Source organism: Parus major, chromosome 3, assembly GCF_001522545.3.
Source record: "Parus major isolate Abel chromosome 3, Parus_major1.1, whole genome shotgun sequence".
Lineage (NCBI taxonomy): Eukaryota > Metazoa > Chordata > Aves > Passeriformes > Paridae > Parus > Parus major.
Window position 1 is genome coordinate 97,286 of NC_031770.1, and position 9,368 is coordinate 106,653.

Below are 9,368 nucleotides of genomic sequence, written 5' to 3' on the forward strand. Positions count from 1 at the left end.
TGACCTACACAAGTCTCTACATGTTTTATGCATACGTCTCCAAAATGAAATGTCAAAGCAGCTGCTGAAAGTTTGACATTTGTTGTTCCTATAGTCTGTCATACATACGCTAGCTTGGGGATAATCTACATACCCAGCCATATTTCACTCGTCCTTTACATTCAAGTTCCATCCATAAATGAGTTCAAAGGGATTAGTTGATGGTTACTATGAGATATAAATATACTGAATAAGTGGATGTGTGTATATATAATTACAAGCATACCCATGGAACATGTTAGTGATGATTGAACATGGTACCCAAATGAACAGATAACTGTTTTATCAAGTTTCTGGAGTTTACTTTAATAGAGAGGATGACTACAGATCTGCATCTCAGTGACTAATCTCTTGTTAGGTATTTATATGTACTACAGTTTTTTAGCTCCTTTGGGCATGGCTGCTGCTGCTGCTTTTGATTTACAATAACGAGTAAATTCAATCTCCATGTTTCACACAGTGGGCCTGACTGACGATGAGATTTAATGCAAGAATCTATCATTGGCCTTATTTAGAGGTAAATGTAAAGCATCATTTCTGTATGGTGCAAAAAAGCTCTTCTATGAACTGGCCCAAAGCAAATTCCAGGCTCTAATGATATTTGTGATCTGTCTGAAAATAAGGATGTCTCTTTGCTTTTCGATTTAGTTTCAAGTGCTGCTTCAAAGTGGCTTGAAATGACCTGTGATATGGACCTGCTTTGAACTGGCAGTTTGCTTTGAGACAAATTGCAACAGTCCAGGCAGAGCTGGACAGACACATAATTTTCTCACAATTAAATGAGAAGGATTTTAGCCCAGAAAATAAAGAAATGGTGTCATTTTATATGAAAGCTGTTCATTTCAGACAATATCAACTGAATCTTAATTAGGTAGATGTCATTAAGCAAGTGTTCATAACTGATAATATATTCTTCTGTGGTTGTTTGTTTTCTGATTGGAAATTAAGAAAGTTTTCTGTACCTGACTTTTTCCACTTGAGATTCTTGGTGAAATGACTTCTTATTGAAGGTGGGAGGCAGTCGCTCTGGATTTTTTTGAAAATGAGTGACCATAAGAACTGAGAGTTTTCACATTAGAGAAAGGATAATAACTGATTACTTCAGGGGAATTGCCTGAGAATGAGAAGTGTAAAATGAATCCTGGGACAGTTGTGTAACCATGTATGCCCCTTCCTTGGGGTTTTAACAGGTTGATGCCTACACAGGGTCTGTAAATTTCCATGTATCTGAAACATTTCCTCTTTAGGAAACAGTCCTGTTGCCTTCAGTGAGGCAGAAGACCTGGTTCAGGAATGGCACGGTGACCCTCCCCAGGTCACTCAGTCCATTTGCACACAACACCAATGTGATGGATGGCAAACTGGTGTTTATTGGTGAAGAATTTGACACTTTATAATCTAGGTTTACAGTGTCACTCCCGTCTGCTTTCATCACAGCAAGGTGCTATTGGCTAATTATGGGGGTCATTACCATAAACTATAGAGGAGGGGGGTGACTCTATCTTTCCATTACATCCTGAAATCTTCTGACCACTGGGCCCTAGCTCCCCACACAGTCCACAACCTGTGGTTTAGTCCTTTATCCAGAGGGCTCACTTAGTGTGAGATGCAGATGGAAGATGCAGTTTCAGGATTGTTTTCTTTATACCTTGATCAGCTAGGGATATGGATTCTAGGCTGCTCAGGTTCATCTTCCAATTTGGTAGCGTCTTCTTCTGCCAAGCTTAAGTCAGACTTGTGCCACTTTAGCTGAAGGTATCTTTTCATCAAGTCAGCTCCCACACTGAGACCAGAGCCAGCCAGGCCAAGCTGAAAACACTCCATATTGCAGTTAGGCTCCTATACATGGGGATATAGTGCTTGTTGGGATTTGTGTCTGAAAAATCCAAGAAAATACTTATCTTGGCAGCTTTGGTCTGCTAAACATACATACTCATACATGCTCCCCACTCCTTGCAAAAGTGTATGTGGTAATGAGCTTGTGTGATCCATCAGCAGATGCACTTTTTTTCATGCCAACTCTCAGGTTGAGCTTAGCACAGTTAGCATGAAATCCCTGAAGCTGTGGCTATATAATAAAAATTACCATATCTAATATGAATCAGGGATGCTCAAAGTCAATGGTTTCTAGCCAACAATAAAGGAAAAAAATCTTGGAAATTAAATTTTGAATCCATATTAACCATATTTTACTCAAGAAGCACACAGAGGATCTTAGATGATTTAGAAAGGTACAATATAGTGATGCAGTGATTGCTTTTTGGAGGGTGATATTACCTCAGTACCTGGGATTCACAATCACTTGGGTAATATGGGAAATGTAGCTGTTTTAATTAAGTGATTATGAGAATCTTAATCCCTGGTTTGATGTTTCCACAACATGGACAATCAGTGCAGCTGATAGACTCATGAAACTCCACGGTGCCAGATTCAGCATGGGATTTTTAATCTCCTTTTGGGACATAGTTAGGACCTCTAGGAGAGAAGAGCTACTACTTGTGAAGTAAGAAACCCTAGTGGTTTTAACAAATAAGCACATTAGACATAATCTGTTAGGATATGCATTTGTTCAAATAAGTGTGTGGAAAAATAGCCCCTCATGTGTCTCTACCATGATGTTCTCAATGCAGAGATCTAAAGACTGTGTAATGTCACTGGGTTTGTTTTCTTTCAGAGTTATTCTGTGGTTGTCAGTAACCTTCTCTCCATTTTAAGTACTGATTATTTAATATTTTATATGATTTGTTGTTGGGAATATTAGGCACTTGCTAAAGCAAATCAGTGTTGGGAGAGTGTGGCTCAAAGGCTTAATACTGGAAAAGGAATTTTATTTATATTCCATCTTTCACTCTTGATAATGTTTGTACCAGCCTGGACACAGCCACTGTTGAATGAGTGTTCAGTGGCATGTGTGAAATGAGTAGGCTGGCTGTCAAGAGAAAAATGCTCATATCTATTGAGAAACTACTCAGACTATTCAGCCGAGTCTTCACAGAAGTATGGTGAATGTCGTTTATTTTTATCTTTAGCACACCTTTTATAGGGTCTGACAGGGTCTGCAGGCTTAGCAAGACGCTATTGGCTAATGCATATTGTTTTACGTTTTTTCTCCTGTACACAAGGCTATTGTTTTTCTTTCATTCTTGCTGCTCCAGGAGAGTTTCAAGGACACTAGCCTTTAATATCGTCACTTATACCAAAGGCTGGTTTGTGCAGACAGGCTTTTAGTAAAATATCATGCTTTTACTATGTTAAAATATTCTCTACACATATCCTGTAATATGCTTATTGTTACTGGTCTGGCTGAGCTCACTCTTGTACCAGATCTATAATGGAATGGATATCTATGCTCCACGAACTTAATTTTATACTAGAGTTATGAATTTCAACAAAGCTCAATCCAGTTCATGTTCTTATTTACCTGCTACATAGTTCCCAAATCCAATGGTACTCAGGGTGATGAAGGTGAAGTAAAAGCCTTCTCAGTAGCTCCAGCCTTCTACATAACTGAAAACTAATGGTGGGAACACCAGGAAAAAGCAAGGTCCCAGTGGTCAGGAAGATGGCAACTGCCAGTGTTTGAACCACCTGAAAGAGAAGAGGAAGATGGCAGCTAAAGAGCATGGAGCAGTTGTCAAAATTGCTGTGTCTGTTTTACTTTTGAATCACAAACCCACCCCACATGGGAGTGACAGCAAAAAAAAAGAAGGATAAGACAATGCTTCCATGTACTGCAGGTTGAACTCACTGTTTACTCTGCACATAGATACTGAAAAATCGCTCAGACTATTCACCGAGTCTTCACAGAAGTATAGCGAATGTAGTTTATTTCTATCTTTAGCACACTTTTATAGGGTCCGACAGGGTTCCTGGGCTTAGCAAGCTACAATTGGTTAATGCATATTGTTTTACATTCTTTTCTCAATACACAAGGCTATTGTTTTTCTTTATTCTTGCTGCTCCAGGAGAGTTTCAAGGACGCTGCCTTTAATATTGTCACCTGGATTAAAGGCTGGTTTGTTCAGACAGGCTTTTAGTAAAATACCATGCCCTTGCTCTGTTAAAATATTCCCTATACATAGATATTGTACCTAACCATGGAAAAAAAAAAACAAAAAAAAACTTAAAATTAGGAATAAAAGGGGGATTTTTTAAAATCTTTTCACAATGAGTTTTCAAGAATGTTCCACTCATATTTTCAGACTTACTAGGACAGCCATTGGAATGAAATACTCATTTTACAATTTCAATTCAAGTAGAGATGCTCTTGTAGTAACTAGCTTGTCTTTGGGGAAAATCACCATGTACTGCATAACTCATGAAAAAAAAGATTGGCAAGAGCAAATTAAGGTTCTTTTCACTATGACTGCTTCCAAAGATTTATAAAGTGGCTTGCAAGAGCTCAGCCAAGAAGTATGTTTGGATTAAACCTAAGTGAAGACAGTTTGCCTGCTTTCATTTTTAACTTAGAAGTGTTCAGAGCTGAACTGGTTTGTGTTAGCACAGGGCAGATCTGTGCCTTTCAGGAAAAACATCTGCCTTCAGGGAGATACGTTACTGTATACGTGACTACAGTAGATAGGTATGCAGAATGGTCAACTGATGGGTCCTGAACGGATTTTAGGAGTTTAGGACTGATGATCAGGAGCTCATGGATTTCCAGGGAGCACATCCTAGTGATCTTTTGAGTAATGATGTGTGGGCTGATGCAAGCTCATTGCAATCATTTAAGAATGCCCTCATTGACAATCAAACCAGAATATGATTTTCTATTAATGAGTCTGTTGTGTCTGGATGAAAAGCCAAACCACTTTTGCTAAAGTGGAAGGTCCAGATAGCATGTTTTAATTTCTCTCTCTGAATTATCTCACATAAAACTTAATGCTCTGAGCTTGAGAAACTTGGCTTGAGATGACTGGGTGACTCTGACAAGTCACTTCTATATTATGCATCGTGTCTCTCTAGCTGTGTAATTATACTTGCCTCATTTGCAGAGCAGTTTGAGAATTACTGATTGCCATGGTTATAGTTATATATAATTCAGTTGTTCTCATCTACTTCATTCCAGTACTGTAATAGTGTTCAATTACATAATAAACTTTGCAAAAAATGTATACCAAAATGAACAATTCTACTTTTTAACCTGTCTTTTAAGAACTTTCTTGTATAAACCTGTAATGTTGGGAACAATAAGTCAGGAATAATGAAGAACTGATTGAAATTAGTTTCCCAGAGAATGACAAAATTCCGTTTATAAGGAGATAAACCAACATCCTTGAATAAACTTTTCAGAGCAAACAAGCAGATACAGCTCCAAAGCTTTGTCTGATCATAGGAGTTCTGTCAGAAATGAGTGTCAGCTTAGGAGTGAAAAGGGGAAAAAATAGATCACATCCCTAAGCTGCTATCAGAAATCCCAGGAAAGATGCAGTTATACTAATATGAAAATCCTTCTTGTGGTAGAGCTGCATGAGTTTGGGGAGCAGTCAGAGGTTATGTAGCTAAAGAATTTCATGCGTATATAAACCAAGTCTGTATTTAACAGTACCTTTATAGCTTTACCATTGTAAATAAAGAATGTAGTGACTCAAGAGATTTTACAAATGTAAAACAAAAAACTCGTGCCAGAACTCTGAAATGTTTCAACATATCTCACATATATAATCTCCCTTTTCCCTAACTGAAGGGGTCAGTTCATTGAACCTTCTGTCAGAAACATGCACTAACCTTATAATAAATGCACTTCATGTATTTTCCATTATCAGTGCTTTTCTTATTAAAAAATGTCAGGACTAGTTCAATGGTTCACCAATAAACTGTAAGTAAAGAGTATTCGCATTTTAAGGAAAAAAAAGGAAGTGTTAAGTCGCTGACACAATCAGGAAAGCTAATTCCAGCCAGATCATTAGGCCAATAAAAATAAGTTGCCTTTGCACAGTGTAGAGCTAGACTCTGGATAGATGCTGGCATAGGCTGGAGAATAAAAGCTTGATTTGGCAATGTATGTAGACACGCATATTCTGCCAAGGTCACCAGGTCTATCTATGGTTTTGCTGAGTAAGGTTTTAAAAAGGCAAATCTAGGGCCCCTCAAGCAAAAGCCTATAGCTTTAAAACTATTGTAGGTAAATTGATTGTATCATGTTTCTGATAGAGAGGGCCATGTAACTCCTGTGGTTCACACAAGGAAACCTAGTGGCAGCAGCTATCTGAGAGAAGAACTTTAGCTAGTTTTAAAACAGTGAAAACAAATGGTAAATTGACACTGTACCTGGGCACACCCTCACTTTCGCACCCCTCTTTCCAGGGTAAGCAGATGAGCACTGAGAGATTTCTCCAGCTGATTAAGGAAGACCAGGTTGAGGGGCTCTCCAAATAAGGCATAAAACACACAGGTCTGCCCTGTCACTGTGCTGGCAGACAGGTGACCATAACCTGGAAATAAAGAAGAAAACAGCTACATAAAAAGGCTCTATAGTCAAGCTGCAGGCATCGTGGGGTGTTTGTAAGCTTGGAAGCTCAACTACACTAAGCTTCAGGAACCTTTAGATCTATGATTTTCTGCAATTAAATCTGTCTGCAAATTGCCATTGCTTATGATGAAGCCTTTTGCTTTCACTATTACTAGCTGAAAACTAAACATGAAAAATATTAGTCTTCCAGGTATTATTGTAACTTTCTATAGGTCTCTGATTTTGTGGTTGAGTGTGTCTTAGTGCTTCAAAGCAACCTAAAGATGTGCTGTCCATGTACAAAATAATCTTGCATGTATCAAGTAGGCACTCAGCTTTTTTGGGAGTATAAAATACTGTATACAGAAAAATAACAGGCATAATTGGAAACCAATAGAAAATCACAACCCATGGTAGCTGATTGCCTTGCAGCTGTACTCTGTCCAGTAATTACACATTTCTGGGGACTTTACAGGACAGCTGGAAGAAACACTAGTTTTTAAGGATAGAGAGTACCTCAACTATAGTGGTGACAACAGTTCCTGCAAAAAAGAAGTTGCTAAAGTCCCAATTACTGGGATTTGTAGTGTTTCCTTCTTGGTTGACCCCTTTTTCCCATGCTTCCATGAGGACCTGAAACAGAAAAGGTCAAAGGAGCAAGGATGAGGAAGAATACCGGAAATAGAGATAAGTAAATACTGTTTTCCATCTTGAGCGAGCAAAGTGATAAACCGTGTAGATAACAGGATAGAGTTGGACTGAAAAGAACTTCTGCTGACATAGCAAAACTTGGAAACAAAGCTGTCCAGGAACTTGAACTCTTGCTACAGGAGAACAGATCATTGAAGTACCATAGGTTCACAAGGTAGATGAAATCTAAAGGGAAAAAGGTGGAGGATTCCCTAAAGTGATCAAACTGGGAAAAAAAAATTAAAGTTGTGCCATAAAAATAAAACAGTTGTATTGAGAAACCGCCCAGCTATTCACCAGTCTTCACAGAAGTAATTGTGAACGCTGTTTATTTCTATTATTAACACACCTTTTATAGGGTTCTACAGGGTTTGCGGGCAGAGCAAGCTACTATTGGCTAACACACACAGTTTACATTTTTTCTCCTACACACAAGAATATTGTTTTGCTTTACTCTCTCTTCTGCAGACAAGTTTCAAGGATTTTAGCCCTTAATATCATGACTTATTTCAAAGGCTGGTTTGTGCATACAGGCCTTTACTAATATATAAAATATACCAACAATTCCCCCTTTCTCTTTTTGCACAAACCAGGCTCTGGATAAGATAACATACAACTTAGACTGTCATCCCAATTAACATTATAAGTAGCATCCGTCCCCCTTCTAGCACAAGAGACCTCAACCATCTGGTGATGCCCCAGCTGGCGAACCAACTTCCAATGGGGTCACTATCTTCTTTCAGGGCATGTAACCCATCCTGTAGCTGTTGTAGTTGCTTATGGATGGAAGCTGAATGATCAGTAAGATTCAAGCAGCACATGCCTTCAAACTCTCCACAACCATGTCCTTGTGCTAAGAGCAAAAGGTCAATTGCAGCTTGATTTTATAATACTACATGATGTACACTACTCACATCAGCTGAAAGCTCACTTAACATTGTGGATATTAAGATCAATTCTTCCTTAGTAAAACAAGTGAGCCTTTTTAGAGTTGCTAGGCCTTAATTCATTCAGGCTTCGCTTTGACTGTTTGATGTTCTTCATTTTGCTAGCTATATTCAACAATTGATGTAAGCTTGGGTGGAACAAAGTTAAGTTTCCCAAGATAACAGGGTCTTTTGTGGATTAGCAGGAATCCCATTCCATGCCCTATCCCCACAGATTAGGAAGATGGAACTAGGTAATCGCCTTGGTAATTGTCCTGTGAGATTGCACCACTAATAAAGGCTTTACTTTCAATGGTAGTAATGAGATCAGCTATAGGGTTAACTGACTCAGCCCAGTGCTGCACTACTGTGTTGGAATGACTTTTTGTCGGGGGTTCAAACATTATCCATCCACCTGAGGTATTGGTGGAACTTAACAAATCTAATTCTTCTGAGGGTTGTAACATTGAGAACTTTGGTAATTTTTGCTTGCCAACAGGCTTCAAGTTCTCTTAATGTGAAGCCAACAGTGTGACTGCACTCTTGCAACATTGCCAATCAATTCAATCGAGTCTCATTACTAATTAGACCTTTAAATGCTGGAGGATCCCATTCAGGGACTCCTATGAGACAGGTGCGAAAAGGATCTCCAGGTGTGGCTAGCCTCAAACACACTGACCTTTTGCCAGTTCAATGTGCCAGTGACCCATATGTTCTGCTGCTTTTGGATATTAGTTAGCAGACAGCTGGTCAGGACTATAAACATCACAATTACCATAAACAGTTTGTTCCATGTAAATGACATCATATTTGCAAACTCACAGCTAAAACTTTAATGTTAAATGAACTTTCAAAGATGCTTACACTACCTCTTGAAGGGGGAATACTTATACGTTACACTAACATAACAATTACTACACAGGCTAAACTCTTTATCTTAAACTATTATCTAACTACCTTTAACACACATGCTCTGGTATATATGTAGTCTAAGCGTGAAAGCAATTTGCTGAAAGGGTAAACACACAACTACAATTTGCTTATATACAGTTAGATGGAGTCTCTAAACTTCTTAGATCTTCTACAGAATTTCTCTAACACGATTCAGTCCTGGAACGTTCACTGCTCCCGTGATGTCAGCTGGCAGCTGATTGGTGACTGAGGGCTTTGATGTTCAAGTTGTTCTTCAGATCCTTCTAAATCTTAAAACAAAGGATACCTGAAAAATTGGTAGAGACACAACATCATAATAACAACATAAA

At 38.6% G+C, this 9,368-nt stretch overlaps 1 protein-coding gene across 1 annotated transcript in view; it reads right to left on the reverse strand.

Moving 5' to 3' along the window:
* Positions 1–1,386: 1,386 nt before the first annotated feature.
* The window catches only part of KCNK16 (potassium two pore domain channel subfamily K member 16), a 20,667-nt gene continuing 12,685 nt past the window's right edge, over positions 1,387–9,368 (reverse strand). Inside the window, 6 exon segments of the mRNA XM_015623046.2 lie at positions 1,387–1,826; positions 1,829–1,915; positions 3,461–3,575; positions 3,577–3,627; positions 6,310–6,495; positions 7,013–7,123. Coding sequence (XP_015478532.1) covers positions 1,693–1,826; positions 1,829–1,915; positions 3,461–3,575; positions 3,577–3,627; positions 6,310–6,495; positions 7,013–7,123 — 684 coding nt within the window. The 3' untranslated portion in view covers positions 1,387–1,692.